This window comes from Catharus ustulatus, chromosome 9 (assembly GCF_009819885.2).
Source record: "Catharus ustulatus isolate bCatUst1 chromosome 9, bCatUst1.pri.v2, whole genome shotgun sequence".
In the NCBI taxonomy this organism is placed as follows: Eukaryota; Metazoa; Chordata; class Aves; order Passeriformes; family Turdidae; genus Catharus; species Catharus ustulatus.
Window position 1 is genome coordinate 12130011 of NC_046229.1, and position 17712 is coordinate 12147722.

Here is a 17712-nt window from a genome sequence, read left to right on the forward strand (position 1 = left end):
GCTCACAGTCTGGTGTAACACATATAGCAAGGCCAACAGGCCAACAAGTCACACTGGCTTCTTACCGGAGGTAGAAAACAGATTTAGTGGCACGTTCCTGGTAGACAAACATATTCTTCCTGTTCACCACAGAGAAGGCGTTGAGCACCGAGCGAAGTGCCTGGATAGCTGTGGGCAATGTGGGACATTAGCTATCCCACATACCCTTCTGTGGAGTGCCAATCCAGCCAGCAGCTGGACTCCTGACATGCCAAATGGGAGGGAACCCGGGCTCTACGCACCTCGTGAGACCCCCATGTTGGGGCCCATCTTGAGGCGTGAATGCACGTGGATAAGTGTGCTCCACACCACCCCACAAGCAAAGTGCCCTGGCATGAACTGCATGGTGGCAGCCAGGTAGTCCCGGGGCTGGTAGCTCTCCTCCACAGAGTAATCTGTAAAGAACATAGGACATAGTTGGGGCCACAGCATGGAACTTAACAACTTCTTAGGCATCTGTGTAACACTGCAGCTGAGGCATGACCAAGAAATATCCATACCATCCGTGGGCATCACACGCTGCCTGTATGAAGTATAGGGTGTTTCACTCTTCCAGATGTCCTCCTCACTTTCTGCTACCAGTAATGAGTTGCATATGTGGCTGTCATGCAGGTCCTGCAGCAGCAAGCGCTGCAAAGGACGAGGAAAGATTGGTTCTGTTGCTTGCACAGCCATGGAAGACAGCAAGAAGTGTCTAGGCCAGACTCAATCCCTTTTCCTATGACCCCCGCAAGATGGGACTCCACCAGCTGATCTGGCTCCCCAGGCCCTCTTCTGAGCTCAGCCCAAACCAGACAACCTCCAGAGGTCCCTTCCAAACTAAACCATCTAATCACTGGCAGCTCTGTTAGTGGCCTCTTAAGATTGATTACCTGATTGACAACCCTGCAGATTTCACTGATCTTCTTCACCACCACCTGATTGAGACTCTGGCACTCCCCTGGCTGCTCCTCCTCTGTCTCTGCTGATGCTGCCTTCTCCACACTCAGGCTGCTTTATGAAGAAAGAGAGGATGGGGTGAGCAGGGCACCGGGACAGTGCCCGTCGCTGGGCGCTGGGAGCAGGAACACAGTGGGAAAGGATGGCAGTTTTCCCCTTACAGAGCACCAATCTAGTCCTGTAACTTCCCACCCACACTGGGCAGGGATGAGATCCTGTCCAGACATGAGCGAGTGGCAACAAGATCACAGTGCAGAGAGGCAGTGGGCAGACAGGGAACCCTCCTTACCGTGTGTGGTAATAGACCTCCACTCGGTCCTGATGGATTTTTATGATGAGCCAGAAATCTGGCATAAGGGGACACCTGGGCTCCTGGTCGCTCATTAACGCCTCCTCATACTCCGAGTCACTGCTTCCCCCATCATAACCTGAAATGTATCCTCACTTCAGCCCTAAGCCTGGCAAAACACCTCTTCCCTGGGCAGGGCAGCCACTCACACAGCCTGCCCTCAGAGCTCACCCCAGCCCAGGCACACAGACCCCACAGTGTGTCACATCAGTGCCACCACACACCCTCATCCCCTGCCCTGGCAGACTCACCCAGGTGGTCAGAGTCCATGCTGCCCTGGCTCGACACGAGGCTCTGCACACGGCTGGGACGCTGCTTGATGGAGCCTGCAAAGAGAACAGGGGTTTGACCATGAAAATACTTGCCAAGCTCCACCTCATGCCCCATCCACTGGAGAAACATCATGCCACAGGACAATCAGGCTGTGCTGGCCACGGGGAAGCAGGGCTGGGGAATAAGGGTTCTCATAGCCATTACTGAAGTCACCAGGAACTGCATGTCATTATGGATATCAGTATAGCAGCACAGCCTAGTATCTTGGGTAATGTTAAGCACTGAATTGTCAGCACCCTGGCAAGGAAGAGACCAAAATCCTGGGTACCAATGTGGGTATTTAGGGACAGCAACAGCACTGGCAGTTATATTACGTATGTCACAGCCAGAACTGGGCTCTTCCTTTAAAAGTTTCTGATGCTGAGGTACATCCTGCCCACAGGGCAGCACCTACCTTCCCTGCCCTGTGTTACAGACTCAGACAGGCTTGCTGCAGATGGTGCCACCAATGGCGATTTCTCACTGTTTCCCTTTTCAGAGGATGATGAGGGCAATGACTGTATGGTTGTTTCTGGAACTGCCTCTTCCATGGAGTCCTGGCCTGGTGCTCTGCTTTGATCAAATCTCAGCGTATCTCCTGGAGCCTGTATAAAGCCAAGGTCAGAAAAACGACCAGAAAAACAGGCACTGAGAAAAATCCCATCATCCTTCTGCATTCTGTTTCCAAGGTTCCACACATTCTCACCAACAGATTGCTCAGATTGCTTCTCACCTCATTCTGTGTGCGGCTGCCTCCACCTGCAGGGTTTCCTGTGTCCGGCACAATGCGTGTCTCACTCTCTGGCCACTCCCAGAGACCCCGGCCTTCTTCTGGAAGGACACAGTTTGTGTGTTGTAACAGCTCAGAACCTTCTGCCTCTGTTTCACTGCTCCCTTCCTGGCCTGCCTGGCCCAGGCCTGTCCTGGTGCCCCCTCCAGCTGGCGGCTGCAAGCAGGGTGTCCCTGAAGGGTCTGGAGCAGCCCTCCTGGAATGCAGCCGGCTAATGGAGATGTAGTGGTAGTCATCGCCTTCTGCATTCAGCATGTAGCCTGGCAGAGTCATTCTTCTGAACTCCTGCAACACAGAGAAAAATAAGCATCCTGCTAGCAAACCATGATGCTGCCTCAGGGCTTTCTCTTTACCTCCTTGAACTTCTCCAGAGAGTGCTCAGGCCCAAAGACAAACTGGAGCAGCACCACCTCGCTGTGGCAGCTGGGCCGGCCCTTGGAGTTATAGATGTGGGTGGCCACCCTGTGCAGGATGGAGGTGTTGATGACCTGCGAGTGACGCAGTGCTGACACGATCTCATCGTCCAGCAGCCAACGAATCTGAGCAGAGCAAGGACACAGAACATCCAGGTCACCTGTGCTGGCAAGTCTGCCTCTATTCTCACCCAAGCCCCAACAGGATGAAGGCAGCCTCTCACCACCCACATCCCTCATCTCCTGAATGTACCTAACCAAAGGCCTTTAGAAGACAGCTCTGCCTGGCCCATTCCAATTACACAAGAATTTTCTCAAGGTAATCCCACACTTTTGGGAACCACAACGCTAGCCTATGGGACACCAGTAAAGCCTAGCAGCCAGCTCAGCTGACAGGTTGCAGCTTGGTGCAGGCTAGGAAGTGTGGAACAGTGGTTGTGTGTTCTAGCTGGAAGCAGGGAGGCAAATCTGGCTTACCTCATTCATAGTGGCTTCAATAGCCTGCCTGTGCACTCCAGGGAGGTTGGAAAGAGCAGGGTGCCTAGGAGAGAGGAGTAAAAGAATCAACCAGTCCTTCTCATTCATGGAGCTACCACAGTGCAGCTCTCAGGTAGTAAAAGGAATGGGTGAGGGGCCTGCTACACCTGCTGGGCCATACCTCTCATCTCCGGTGGACGGGAGCCGCTCCAGGTTGTGCATGATGTCCTCATCCGAGCGGAAAGAGGACGGCTGCCCTGGAGAGCGCGTGAAGGACACACTGCTCTCCGAGGTGCATCTGTCACAGGAGAGAGAGCAGCCTGAGTGCTGGAGCCAGAGAGGATAAACAGACACAGACAGCAGAAAAGGGATCTCTATAGGTGAGTCTATCTAGGAAATATTTCAGTTTTCTTAAGGCTGTGACAGGCTCTGTGAGAAGAATTGTAAGTCTCAGTACATGGAAATGAGCCAAGAATGACTGTCAACACAAGCAGAGGGTGGGCTGACAGGGTCTCTTTCCACCTACCTGTTGTGGAGGATGTCTGTGTTCACAACTTCTATCTCCAGGGGCAGTGTCAACACAAAAATGTCCAGGGTCACACAGAGGTCCCCCAAGTCAATGGTGTTCAAGCCCTGGCAGCTTTCCAGGCAGCCCAGAACTTCCCCTGAGGAGAGATCATAAACCAAGGGACTCAAGCAACAAGCATCTCTGCTTACACACATACCCAGTCTGGTGGCAAGTACAGAGACTGCAAGAGGTGGCTGTCACACACACCTGGACAGGCTCAAGAAGGCCACCATCATCTTCCATGATCCTTTCAACCTTCCATGACCAATCCCACAGCAAGTGGGAGACCTGGTGAAAAAGCCCTTGTCTGATGATGGCAAACCCCGGGGATTTACAGGGAAGGCTGGTCCAGGGAGACTGCTGTTTAAGACACAGCATGTTTGTTCTGGGGCTGCTCACCCAGCAGGGATCTGAGAGAAGCCCTACTGCATTTAACCTCCCAGCAAGAATTGCTCTTACCTAGACAAGTTGGCAGGGACTGCACGGGCATGGAGCTGTGCTGGCTACGCAGCTTCACTGAGCAGGTCAGGTGCACAAAGAGAGGGGGCATCTCCTGCTCCAGGAACTCCTGCTCATTGAGTGAGTCCCCTCCCAGCACGCTGAAGGAGTCGTCATCCTGGTTCACTGTGTTGGAGTCTGAGAGGGAATCTGAGTCTGGGAACTCGTGCTCCAGCTTCTCACGGTACTCCACCTCCAGCTCTGGGTCACTCTCTGTGGCAATGCAGCATCCAGACACAGTCCCTGTTGATACAAGATCCCTGTCAGCAAACCAGGTCCACATCTCCAGAGACCAGACCAGACACCTAGCTCTGAAAGGCACCATCACATGGACAGACATTTTTTTTCCAAGATAGAGCAAGCAAATGTTACCTTCCTCAGCTGCCATTTCCGCCTCTGATCCGTCCATGTCCTCACTGCCTTTCCTGTCTGCCTGATCCCGAGATGCCTCTTCCTGAGATGGAGAGAGAAAGAGCACATACTAGAACCAGGCAATACATTAGGCTTTTGATGGGAGCTCCAAAGACTAAGTCTGCCAGCCCCAAATCCAGACTTGACACCAAGAAAAGCTACTCCACAAGGATCAGCTGCCTGTCAGGACAGCCTCATGCCTACCTCTTTCTTGGCTGATGGTGGGCAGTAGAAGAAATAGTGAGGATTTGATGGCACTGGCTTGAAATGTAAACTTCCAATTTCCAGGAATTTTTCCTAAAACAGAAATCCCAAGTATGAAGCAGGCATCCTACTTGACACTCTCCTGTTGAAGACAGGTCAAGCTTGTACATTCCTCACCTGGATAATTTTATGCAAGTCTGGGTGTGCCTGGCAGGGTTGTCCAATTTCCAGCAATGAGAGGGGAAATTCTGAACAGCAGCTGGTGCCCACACTGCTCTTTGGCTCCTCTGTGGGGCTGGCAATGTTATGGGAGTCCTGCTCGCTGTAGTCTTCCATTTCAGCACTGACAGGATTGTGGACAGGTCAGGTCAGACAGGCAGATTAAGAAACAAGACAAGTTTTATGTGTTATCCATCTTGCCAGTATCCCACCTCCCTGCTGCCCAACCCCCATCTGTGTCAACACAATGTGAACAGGCACAGCTGCACAGCCCAGCAGCCACCCATGTGCCCAGCTAAGGGCTCATGCTGTCTGAAGCCAGGCCTGAGGTAGTTTAACCATGCTAATCACACTGCCATGTCTGTATATCACACTACACACCCTCCCAGGGAAATAGAGACACAGACTACAGGGATAGGCCTGCAGCAACCTGAACTACCAGCAGCCAGTCCAGGGCACCTCACAGCCAGTACCACCATGCCAGCACCCCAGTGTCTGGGCAGCAAAGCTCAGGTCCATGCTCACTTAGCAGCTCCATGACAGAATTAGTCCCTAAAACTCGGGAAAAGCAACCTGGGGAGTAGGATGTTGACTGCTCAAAGCACTCCCCTGATACTCAAATTAGTGATATAGGTGGCAGATCTGGGTGCAATGTATCACAAGATATGCATTCTTCAGTAAAAGCAACTGCAACTGGCATTCGGATATGTGATTCATAACATCCTATAAACAAAAAAAATGTTGCCACGGTTTTTCTTGGGGAAAGTAGCACTGGAAGCCACCTGGCTTTTTAAACACTGAAGTTCTTCAAAATCAGTCTCGCCTCAATGATTTACGGTATAAGATGACATAGTACTGGAGATTCCCAATAGATGCTAGTGAATTCACATAAAGGAACTGTGCAGAGGACCTAAGTGTTTCTTTGACAGACACTAAGGCATAGCCCTTCTTTCCCCCTTAAGTTTTCAGAGGAGATGCAAACCTCATAAATACCCTAAGGAATAGGACAGAAGTTTAGCATATTTCAATTCTGCTTTGGTGTTTCTCTTGTGCATTTTTTCCAGAGTTTTAATTTTAAAAAGTGACACTTTATTCATTAGGAAAGGATAACAAAGCTATCATTTACACCAGAGTCAACAGCAAGCTCTAATGAGTCAAACATCAGGAGATACATAATTTCTCCAGAAACAAGTCTTGCAGGCTTGCAGACAAACTGCACTCAGGCCAGATGGGACAGCAACAAGCCAAGACTACAAGAGAAAGGAAGGATGGGTGTCACCAGAGACTGCAAAAAAACAGAGGGTCCTGGTGGACACCATACCAGGTGGGCATCTCATTGTAAGTATCTGCTTTTCTGCGTGGCTCTGAGACTCTGCCCTACAGCATTCCTTCTAGCTGGCACCAAGAGATGCTTGAAAAAAAGACTTGTCCTGGCATAATGCTAAGAACAGAAGCAAGACTGAGGTGGGTTCCTACCTTGACTCAGAGACCAAGACACCTCGTTCCCTAGAGCTCTGTTCGTCTTCTTGCTCTATGCTGCCCACTTGGAAGCTGGCTGTCTTGGAGTGTGTAGGGAAATGCTGATGGCTCTCTCGGAATGAGCGGACATGGCTGCACACCGTCAGTAGGAAGTTGGTGATATCAATCTCTTGGAGCAGCTCCTCACAGTAGTCCATGGCAGTAAGCAGGTCCTGGGAGCTGATGCTGTGTGACTGCTGAAGGCTCTTGAACAGTCCTAGACATAAACACAGTGCCTGAGCATCCCATGGCATCCCAAGGACGTGAGGCTGTGGGAGTCAGGCAGTGGCCACACACAGATCTTCACCAAGTCCCAGCACAGAGCTGGAGTCAGTGAAGGGAGACAGGAGGCAGCCAGGGCACCTAAGGCTGCCTGCTACCCTGGGCTTGGGTGACACCAGAGTGCTCATGGCATCTGTCACCCTGAAGGTGAGAAGAAGGCATCAAAGAAGAGATTCTCCTTCAGCACTCCACAGGTTTGGGAACTGCCTCTGCAAAGCCCACAGGGAATGCACAGAGGCATCTTTAAATCTCTCCTGGTGCCACATCAACCCCACAGCTCCTCCCTTTGCTTGGAGTAAGATCACAAGGAAAATGAGACAGTGCTTTCTTAGAAGATCTAGGGTCCAACCCAACCCTGCCACAGGCCCCATTATGCTGCTGCTCACCTTTCACATAGCACTGGTGAGAGTGCTCCTGCAGCAGTGTGCAGTAAGTCACCAGCTCCTTGTGCTTGTGGTCTAGCCAAGCAGCAGTTGGAGGACGTTCCAGAGACTGGGACCTGGAAAAGAGGAACCACAGCCTTTAGTACCAAAGAAGCACATTTTAGACTGTAAATGGTTAAAGCAGAGCCTAGGGCATGCACATGCAGTGGCTGCTATAAGATAGGCCAAGCCAAGGAGACACGCCAGAGCCAGCCTCTTGTCAAGAAAACTCCTCTGGTTTTTGTCTAGGCACCAGGTATGGCTGGTATTACCTGAAGAAGATGTCCCGAGGAGGACGGTGTGCCCGTGGGCTGACGAGCTGCTCCCGTAACAGCTCCAGGGAGCAGCTGTAGATGTAAATGGGGCAGCGGAACCGGCGGCACTCGCCCAGCTCAGACTGCGAGTTCTGGCGACAGAAGGAGATGTGCACATCTCTCCTGGAGGGGCCACTCTGCTCCCCAGGGTCCTGGCTCACTTCTGCAAATGAAACAACTCTAAGATAAAGACCTCTGATGGTGCCTTGTTCTTGGTTGGAGACATCACAGCTCTAACAGAAGCACCACAGTTAGACACTGGTTTTTCAAGCTTCTCACCACTTGTCCTCACCCAGCATCCAACCATTCAGCCCAGTGCTTTGGCCACCTCGATCCCCTTCACAGCCATGACTGCTCATCACCACCACCACTACCTCCTGCAGCAGCACAACCCACTGCAAGCATGGTTGATCTGCTCTAGGGGCTGGGCAAATCCCATATACGTCGAATCCTGTGCCTTTCTCCCCAAGATAACGTGCTGCTGACAGTACCAGTCTGGATCATGAAACAAGAGTCCACTAACTTTCCAGTGCAGCCCACTACTGTCATTCCTAGTAGCTTCTATCTACCAGCAACCTCCTTGCCCACAAGGAACCAGCCTTAGGCCATGGGCACCCAACTTGCATTACACTCCTTCATGCCCCCATGAACATCACTGTGCCTCTTGTGCTGACTCTGCTGACTGCCAGGCAGGACCTGCCAGGCTGCAGCAGCCTGTTATTCCTCCTGCTTTAATCTGCCCAACAGTAAACTCAAGAATAGTAAGGCTACCAATACTTTAACAAGGTGCTGTCAGTACCGTGGGCTGGTGTTATGCTGAGGGTTGGTAGTGGTACTGCAGCATCCCCCTCTTCAGCCCTGAGTCGCTCTGCACAGACAGGTCCCATGGTATCTTCTCCAGATCGACTCTCATCTTTTGGAGATTTGTCCAACCCACAAGCCATCAGCTTCTGTACATCTGGAGAAGAAAATAAAATTATCCTTTGTCCAGTGAGAACAGCTTAACCTCTCAGTCTACATTCCCAAGAGAGCAGATTCCCTGCTACCTCTTAGTGTGTAGAAGCAGCTTTATCTGAGCCTAGCAGCCTTCATCAGTGGCTCAGTGGAAGCAAATGCCCAGAAGCAGGGACTCTCCCAGACCATCCCACTAGCAATCTCCTTAATTCATTCATTAACAACCCCACTGGGAAAACTGCAGTCCAAATGGCTGCAGCTAACAAACAACTCAATATCATATTCTCCACCTGAAAACCCAATGTGAGTAGCACCACATCCTGAGAGAAGAGCAGGACATTCAACACTCGGCACTATTCTATTCCTGGCCATGTGGTACAAAAAGACTATGCATGAACTCTGCTATTCAATTTTATCTCCACCCTACAAGAGTTGATTTTGGCTTTCCCCTGAGGAGGTGCATGAGACTGCTGCCTTCTCTTGCTCCCCACACCAGACCCCCTCACCTGAGAAGGTGGCTGGCAGGAAGGTCAGGAACACATGCTGCGGGTTGACCAGCTTGGCATAACATCGCCATTGAGGGGGAAAGGGCCCCATTGTGTCACTCAGTGTCACATCATCCTCAGGCAGCTCTGTGTTGCCAAGGCTCTGATGGAAGAGCAGAAGTTGGATAACCTCATGGCATATGGCACAGGCCCACCTTGAGGCAGTAACCACACAGAGCAAGTTCTTCCAGGCCTGCTGGTTGGCACAGCACTGAAATCACCCTGGTCACCTCTGCACATTCTCAAAGCAGCCTGGCTCTACAAGTCACTATTCTTGGAGCAGCCTGGCTCCAGGAAGTACAGCACAACAGTCAGAAGATGCTTAGCCAGCTTTGCTGGGGCCAATTCTGATCTCTAGGCGGTGACTGCCCATTGTCCAGAGCAATCTGCAGCACAGCACCAGTGCTGCTGTAACAGGCTTGGCCCACAGTGAATGCAACTATCCACACACCTAGATTCCTGCTGGACTTCAGCCACAAGATACACCCTAAACTGCTGCCAAAGGTGGGGAAGAACAGCTGTCTTTCAATCTTTCTCAGACCTTTTAACTCTCCTGCTCTTTAACAGCTGCTGCCTTGGCTTCTGAGGGGGTTCAGGAGAAGGAAAGCAGGATAGCAGTACCTGCAGAGTACTTGTGGAGCCAGTCATATCCCTGGTGCCATTACTGCCAACAAGATGATAAGATGCAGAAGCATCCTGCTGCTCCAGGGTCCCAGAAGTTTTTAGGGTTTCTTCTGAAAAGGAGCACAGAGAAACCAATCTGAAAAACCCCAGCTGAGGATGAGACCTGAAAGCAAGGCTCCTGAAAAACCTCACTGCCCCTGGTGTCACTAGTGCCACACTCGTGGTGCTTACCTCTGATCACAGGGAGTGTGAAGGGGGGTTGATGGCCATCACGATCCCGTTGCAGAACCTGCTCCATGAAAGCCACATGATCAGCATCAGCCATGGGGACCTCCCGGTCACTGAGGTCATGCTGAAGGCAGCCATGGAAGAGGTTTAGTAGCATTTCATTGGGCACAAACGAAGAGTCCTTGGTCACCTCCTCATTCTCTGCTTCAAAACAAAACCATGACAGCTTCAGAGAAAGCATCTCCATAGCCACCACCTTCCCATGAATCCAAGAAGATAGCTCTCTGCAAAGTAACACTTCCACATAGCCAGGAATTTTCCCCAGCACCTCTGCAAGACTGACTTGGAGAGTGTTGAGGAGACCCTGGAATTTTGGCCTAATTAGTTACCCTGCACTGACCCACCCTGCTACTCTAACTGTTGTGGAGACGCTGGGGGTACACACAAGAAACCACCACCACAAAGCAACTATCTAGGTTTAACAATTTTGAAAGCAGCTCTTACAAATTATCATCCCAGGAAAGGCAGCAATATAGCTGGACAGCCCTGGGGCTGCAGAGTTAGGAAGAACAGCACCAAGCTACTAAAAGAAGCATGGCAGTGCTCACATGCTGCTGCCCAGGGGGACAGGCACATGGAGCAGGCTGTCCATAGCCACGGAGGGAAGACAAGGGGAGACAGGTGGTGAAGAGGCACCTACCTTTTGTCAGCATGAGAAAGAACATTTCAACCTGCTGGCACCTGGGCAAGAGCTTCATGAGATTGAACTGGAATGGGATCTCATGCACTCGAAAACCAGGCCCCATGTCTGGATCTGCAACAGAGATCAACAGGACCACCCAAAAACAAGCATTCCACAAACTTGTCTGGGAACTGTGACGTGAAACTGAGAACAAAGGAGCTCTTCCTTAACATCCTTTACAACTCCTATAAAACCACGTGCCCAGGTACACCAGGTCTATCACTGAAGAGATGAGCTTCCACCTGCTCCTGAAGTCAGTTCCTCTCACACAATTACAGAATGGCTGATTTTGGAAAGTCATCTGGACCAATCCCCCTGCTCAAGCAAGGTCAGTTCTATACCTCTCCAGCCTAGGCAGAAAGCCTCAATGCTTTTTTGCCTTTCTCAGGATGAAGCCATTTCTCTGCCAACTTAGCATAAGTGACACAAAGTGACCCACAGCCATCAAAGTCTACAAAATTGTCAAAATACCTGTTCTACCTTTTATGAGTCCTGAGACATTCAAGATCTACCATCTTTTTTGCTCCATCAAGCTTGCTAGGACACAGATGGCAGACTCACCTTCAGCAGCTTTGGTGTCTGAAGGAGGGCAGACCCACTCCTTGTTCTGGCACAACTGGCTGATGTACTCGAAGGTCAGCATGGTGGAAATGCACGCAAGGTCCCGGGGGTAGAGCTGCAGTAAGCAGTTAAGGCTCAGTTTATGCAGTAGATTTATGACACACAAATGCAGAAGAAAATAGTCTAAAAGCAAGGAGAGGGAACATCTATAATCCTGTTCCCAGAGTTGCCCTATTCTCACTCATTGCTCCCTCCTTCTCCACCAGCCCTTTAGCCTGTTTTTACCTTGGCTCAGGAGGAGTGCTGGCAGTACTACCTGCAGTCCCTTCTCTGGTCCAGCTTGCTCCCCTCCAACAGATTAATTCTTCCCAAAATAATTTGTATTTTCCCAGCTATCCCACACCATCATTACATCCACTGCACTGCAATCAGGAAGCCTTTTATGGCCAGTGGCCAGTTCCTCTTTTAGAAATCTCAGACTCTTCTCTACTAGCATTCCCACCTCTCTGGCCCTCAGTATTAACCTGCAGTTTTATGATGCACTTTTACTGACCCCTTTTCCCTCCACAAAAGAGCCCATTCCCCTTCCCTTTCAGGGACTCACCGCTTTAGGTATTTTCTGGTAGGGCAAGCCATGGAGGTGCTTCCAGTTCTCAGCAGTACTGTGGACATGGCCACTCTGTGGCTCTACCCAGCACTCTGTGACCAGGTTCAGTTCTGTGTCCACTTCAATGGCCTCTACCTCTGTATCATTGTCATCATCTGTGGAAAAGCTGGAGGGAAGTCAAAAGGAAAGTCCTGTGAGGTAGAACAGAGCTAGCAGTCCAGTGCAGCTCCTCTCAGAGCTGTGAGAGCAGCCACAGGAGCCCAAGATTGGCAGGCGAAGCCCCAGTGACCTGGTGATCAATCCATGACAATTGGTTATCTGTACTAGATGGTGGAGGCCTCCCTCCTTTCCACACTGACTGCAAAAGGCAAGTCTGGAACCATGACCCTGCTGCCAACCCTCCCTGGGAGCAGAACAGCAGCCTCACCTGTCCTTGGTGGAGGTAGAGTGGGGTGGGAAGAGGATGTATTGGACGACACAGGTGTGCTTCTCCCTGTCACCGATGCTCTCACTTGAGCCATCAATCTGGAGGGGAGACACTGCATGAGCCCTACACAGTACCCCCTTACACAGCACAGTCCCATCACCCAGTTCCACCAGCAGTGATGGAAAGCCTGTCCAACCCCAAAAACTCCTCCAGCAGAGCACACCCCTACCACAAAGCAGCTCTCTAGCTGCAGATGAAGGCAGAAAAATGCTCAACCCACAAGCTGCTTTACTTTCTCCCTACACCTATCAAGGGTGTGTGCTAGAAGCAGGTGATAAATCCTATCACAGGAAGGTGAATCCACCCCAGAACCAGCAATGAGGGACTGTGTCCACAAGAGGACAGCACCCAGGCTCACCTGTATGGGCAGCTCCAGCACCATGTTGATAATCCCATCCCCGCTGGATGCAAAGTGGAAACCCTCTGACAGACGAACCCTTGCAACAGAGAGGAAGTCAGACCTGCAGGACTTCTCCACCCATACTGTAAGCTTTAAATGCAAGAGTGACTGTACACTTCACCCCAAAACACTGTCCTTCTCAAAACAGAGAACAGGGAGATATGACACTGCCAGAACAGCCTGTGTGACGAACAGTACACTCCAGGCACAGTAACACCTCTGCCCTTTCTTTTGCATGTTTTCCAGAACATTTTCTCTCACTTTCCTCAACTACAGCCGCAGAACTGGGTAAAGCACTGACCCAAGTGGCTCTAGAAGCTGTGTAAAAGACCAAAACTCTCTGCACAGCAGCTTTACCTGTCACCTATAATAAGGCCCCATATACATAATAAGCAAGGTCAACCTTGCTTTCCCTTATATCCCCAGGACTAGCTTGGAAAGAGGACCCCTGCCAGGTGTGCAACTTACTCTGTGAGAGTGGAAAGGAGCTGGGCCACAGCAGTGATGGGCACAGCTGGTGCCAGCCCTGACTGCACACTCCAGATCCAGCGCTGGTGATAGAAGTAGCGGGACAGCGAAGCCAGGGTGGAAGAGGCAGTGCGATTGGCCACCATGGTGAGGGGGCCAGACACCGGGGGATGCTCCAGGTTGAGAATGAAGGGAGCTCGATAGTCAGAAGGCAGCTTCTCATACCTAGGAGAGGGAAGAAGTGTGGCACACAGATGTGGAAAAAAAATCCTTTTTTTTCTGTTTAGGGTCAGAGCTGTCTGGATTCACATCCCACTTGCTGGGCCCAGGACAGAGTCCTCCAGCAGCAGAACATGGCTGGCTCAGCATGTATTCTGCTCAGACAGCAGTAACTAAATTTACTTCTACACTGTATTTCAGTAGGAGTGATAAATCTGATTGTCCACCAAGAATCCCTGCTGCAACTCACAGCCATGCAAACCAAACCCATCCCAACCAGCACCAGTTTCACTCACAGCACTCTCATCCTACAACTGACAGCACCACCCACAGATCCTCCTCTCCCCTGCTCTGCAGGGCAAGGGGGCTGTGCTAACAGCCTGGTACTCCACCCCTACCTGATAAGCAGCTTCTCCAAGGGTTTGTGCAGCACAACAAGGCAGGGTCTGTCTGAGAGGGCCGACTGGGCCCCAGGCACAGGTGGGGATTTGGAAGGAGAACTACTGCCCAACATTTTCCTCTTTGCTTTTGGAGTTGCCTCCTTGCTCTGGACCCTGTGGGGAAAGCGCAGCTGCAAGATTCGGTCCCGTAACTCTTCCACTATCTGTCATGGCAAAAGCAAAAGGTAAACATGACCAACTTCGCCTGGAGACATAAACTACTCAAAATAAGTGTCTAGAACAAGAGGTTGACCAAAAGGAACTGAACATTCCTTGAATACACAGAAGAGCACGAGTTAAACATCATTTTACTTCTGAGGCACTAGCAAGACCAAGATCAAGATGACACAAGGCTCTTTGGTCCCTATTTTAAGTAATTTTAAAAGCAAAAGCAAAGTTTAAAAACCCCCAAAGACTATTTCAAGGCTGAAAAAGTTGCCTTCCAAAACTCAGATTAAAAACAAATTAATTGCATGCCAGCTCCTCCACAGAAGCAGTCTGAGCACCCACCCTCATTCTTCCCTCCTCCTCTCCTCAACAGCCCACAGTAAATGTAAACTAGTCCCTATCAGCTGTGGGAACAGTCTGGCTCTGTCTTATGCATTCCCCCACTATCAGGTTCATTTGTCAAACCTCTGTGGCAAAAGGTTTCAGGAGCTTGGGTTATTTTTTAGGTTAATTTTTTCCAAGACAGTTTCACAATGACTTCCTGATTATTCTTTTTAGCTTTCAGTAGTTCTGAATATAGTTCTACCCATGCCAGCATCTGATTCCCACAATAGCCCAGTGTTTTCTTTGAAATTTCTATGCTAAAGTTTCTTTTCATGATCTTTGTTCAATTTCTTCAATTTTTATTACCATTGTAGGCAAACAGAAGAACAGCAGTTCTCCATCTTCCTCAACATTAATTATTTCAGTAACTTTTCCCATAATTACTATGTCTTTTTCAAGGAAAGGAATATCCCCAAATCCAAATGTTAAACAAGAGTTCTTTCCTGCATTGTGTTGCCACTTGGGTCCCCTTCATGGTGTCATATTGGTATCACAGAATCACTAATGGTGTTTAATCTCCCAAATCCCACTGTTTTGCAGTTATCCCTGCTGGCTTCCAGACACCACTGTGCTGCTTAGGTGTCACCAAAGCAGAGAGGTTGAAATAGCTCTGGGCCACCTGCACATTTCCTCAACTCAGCACGTTACCTTCCTCCAAATGAGTTTCCTAACCTTTGACTAGAAAAAAGATTGGGAAAATCACAAACAGCTTCTGCTGTGATGAAACAGAGCACTTTTTCAATTTCCTTGCTTTGTTCCCCAAGGCAGCTTCTGTTTTATGACACCTCAGTCCTCCAGTTCTAGTTGTGCCCTATACAAATTCTCACCAAAAAGCTTTCTGAAACTTTCAGGTGCTTTCCTTCCCTTCAGCATGGGAAATTTGAGCTGCTCAGCACAAAACCCCCTTTCCCTTAAACAAAGCAGGCCAAGTTCTACTTCCATCCTCCACACTGAGTAGTTAATCAGCTCTTTGGCAGGCAAAAAAAAAAAAAGTATTGTGGATGATACAATTTATGACCTACATATAGTTGCTGCTGCAATGATCTGGAGCTTGCCCACAGCTGCAGGGTATGGTGCCTGTCTCACACCTTCTTCATGAAAGAGATATTCATTTGCACCTGCCAGAGAAACTCCTTCAAAAAAAACTGTCACTTGGTATTACCAAGCCCACATGTTGACCTAGCAACCAGTGCCCAAGTCCCAGATCCCCTCAAGTCATCAAAGGGCAGATGTGCCAGAACATTTAGTATTATCTGGGTTCATTATCTCAGAAAGAGATGGTCCTTCCCATGTTTGTTAGCTTCTCCTCAGACTAATCATTAACACTTAAGCTAAGCTAGACAAACCAAAGATTTCTTTCATGAAGATAAAAGATCTAGATTTAATGATAAACCTCTTGTTTATATTAAAAAGTTCACACAGTTTAATAGTAGGGCATCTTTCTCATGCTTTACCTAGGAACACTTAGACTTGTCTCAACCATTATAACCGGAGAATCAGTCCACACAGTAACTCCACCTTCTGCATCTGATTAGGGTAGCTCATTTTTTTTGATACAAAAAGGTTATTAAAAGTCTACCTGAAAGACTTTTATCCTGAAAACATTTCCTAGGTACTAATTTTTTTTTCTCTCCCTGTACTGCTTATGTGGGGCATTGTTTGCATTTTAACTATTAACTTCCTCCCTGCCCAATAGATTCAATATACATGTACTGGAAGAGACAGCCCAGGGAACATGTAGTACATCTATCACAGAGGTCTTTACAGATGACTCAGACAAGTATCTGCTGCTCTTTACAGATGGTATTGATTGTGCTCTGGTCAGAAGGATAGACTAGATAACCTTTGAGCCACTTCAAGCCTCACAATTGAATTAAACAGTGGGAAAAACACCCATGTGACCAGCTATTCTAGTCTATCGATCTTTGAGTCTTGGGGTTTGGATCTTTCATAAACTTAACAAAGAAAGTTCGTCCCAAATGACCCTTTCTGTTACAGCAGATTCAAAGCCATCTAAGCCTTAACATAGTAGTTACTTATTAAAGGGTAGCTGCCCACAGTGTTGCCTGGGATCTATCCACCATTTACACGTTCACAACTTCTTGCTCTGCTCCTACTCTACAAAGCAGTCAGCCAGCTCTCACCTTGTTCCTGGCCTGTGCAGGTGTGCCAATGGGGAACCCCAGCCGGAGAACCATGCAGGGAGCTTTGGAGATGATTCGTACCACGTAGAACGAGGAAGGGGTAAGATCCTCAGACCTGTGGAGGAGGGATGAGGACAAGGCTGAAATGGCATGGATCTTGCTGCTCTGACATGCCAGACCAAGCAGAGATCTGCTCCACAGAGCTCAACAGCCTACACAGCTTCACAGTAACACATATCAGTTTTAGCACGCAGAAACCCCCCAGCTGGCTCCTTTCTCCCTCCAGGCTGCACCTGGAACACAATGCAACAGTTCAGAAACTGCAGGATTTCATATCCCCTTGTCTAGCTCTCATCCTTTCCCATAAACATCTGCTTCAGGCCTGCAGCCACATACTGGTCTAACCAGATCCTTGGTCTGGTTCCATGCCCAATTCCCCACACTCAGAGCCTCTCACCCGTGGATCAGCTTGACGTAGGAGTAGCCCTCCACCAGCACGAAGCTGCTCCAGTCCCGCAGCAGGGAGGTGAGGGCTGAGTGCGAGATGCGGCACTGGATGGTGCTGTAGCGGCCATTGTTGCCTGGTGTGTGCAGGTGCTTGGGCACGGGCCTGCAGGGTGGGACAGTAAGTCATTTCACAGCTGCAGTTTCTCTTCTTCCCCAAAACCCACAGAGACTTTCTACATCCATCCTACTCTGAGTGGTCTATCAGCCTTTTTTCCTCCACAGCAGCCAATGAACAAGCACCTCTCCCTAATCAAGCACTGGAACTTTCACACTGCAAAGAGCACATTCCTCATATCCTATCTCCCTCCATGCACTATATGGCTGTTATTTACATTACTTTGCAGCTAGGACCAGCCTTAGGAAAGCAGTGCTTTTGGGAAAGACATTTTCCAGCAGCAAACAAAAATATGTGGGTTAGCTCCCAAAAGAATGGTCCCACAGCCCCTGCTATCAGGAAACCAAAACCCAAGAGGGATTTG

At 49.6% G+C, this 17712-nt stretch overlaps 1 protein-coding gene across 5 annotated transcripts in view; it reads right to left on the minus strand.

Annotated features, from left to right (window-relative positions):
• Window positions 1-17712, minus strand: part of SZT2 (SZT2 subunit of KICSTOR complex) — a 53313-nt gene that overhangs the window by 20578 nt on the left and 15023 nt on the right. For 2 of the 5 annotated variants that reach the window (XM_033067630.1, XM_033067628.1), the window contains exons 13-44: window positions 17184-17336; window positions 16727-16841; window positions 13989-14194; window positions 13372-13596; window positions 12862-12940; window positions 12444-12541; window positions 12014-12182; window positions 11410-11524; window positions 10807-10920; window positions 10110-10310; window positions 9876-9988; window positions 9216-9357; window positions 8555-8713; window positions 7714-7918; window positions 7406-7518; window positions 6696-6954; window positions 5178-5343; window positions 5001-5093; window positions 4758-4839; window positions 4347-4628; window positions 3846-3984; window positions 3501-3617; window positions 3320-3383; window positions 2783-2968; window positions 2373-2714; window positions 2055-2244; window positions 1579-1653; window positions 1268-1406; window positions 912-1032; window positions 540-669; window positions 282-434; window positions 66-168 (exon numbers count right to left, since the gene is read on the minus strand). In XM_033067630.1, coding sequence (XP_032923521.1) covers window positions 66-168; window positions 282-434; window positions 540-669; window positions 912-1032; window positions 1268-1406; window positions 1579-1653; window positions 2055-2244; window positions 2373-2714; window positions 2783-2968; window positions 3320-3383; window positions 3501-3617; window positions 3846-3984; window positions 4347-4628; window positions 4758-4839; window positions 5001-5093; window positions 5178-5343; window positions 6696-6954; window positions 7406-7518; window positions 7714-7918; window positions 8555-8713; window positions 9216-9357; window positions 9876-9988; window positions 10110-10310; window positions 10807-10920; window positions 11410-11524; window positions 12014-12182; window positions 12444-12541; window positions 12862-12940; window positions 13372-13596; window positions 13989-14194; window positions 16727-16841; window positions 17184-17336 — 4848 coding nt within the window. The remainder of the gene's footprint in view (window positions 1-65; window positions 169-281; window positions 435-539; window positions 670-911; window positions 1033-1267; window positions 1407-1578; window positions 1654-2054; window positions 2245-2372; window positions 2715-2782; window positions 2969-3319; window positions 3384-3500; window positions 3618-3845; window positions 3985-4346; window positions 4629-4757; window positions 4840-5000; window positions 5094-5177; window positions 5344-6695; window positions 6955-7405; window positions 7519-7713; window positions 7919-8554; window positions 8714-9215; window positions 9358-9875; window positions 9989-10109; window positions 10311-10806; window positions 10921-11409; window positions 11525-12013; window positions 12183-12443; window positions 12542-12861; window positions 12941-13371; window positions 13597-13988; window positions 14195-16726; window positions 16842-17183; window positions 17337-17712) is intronic. The other 3 variants (XM_033067632.1, XM_033067629.1, XM_033067631.1) reach the window with 3 other exon arrangements.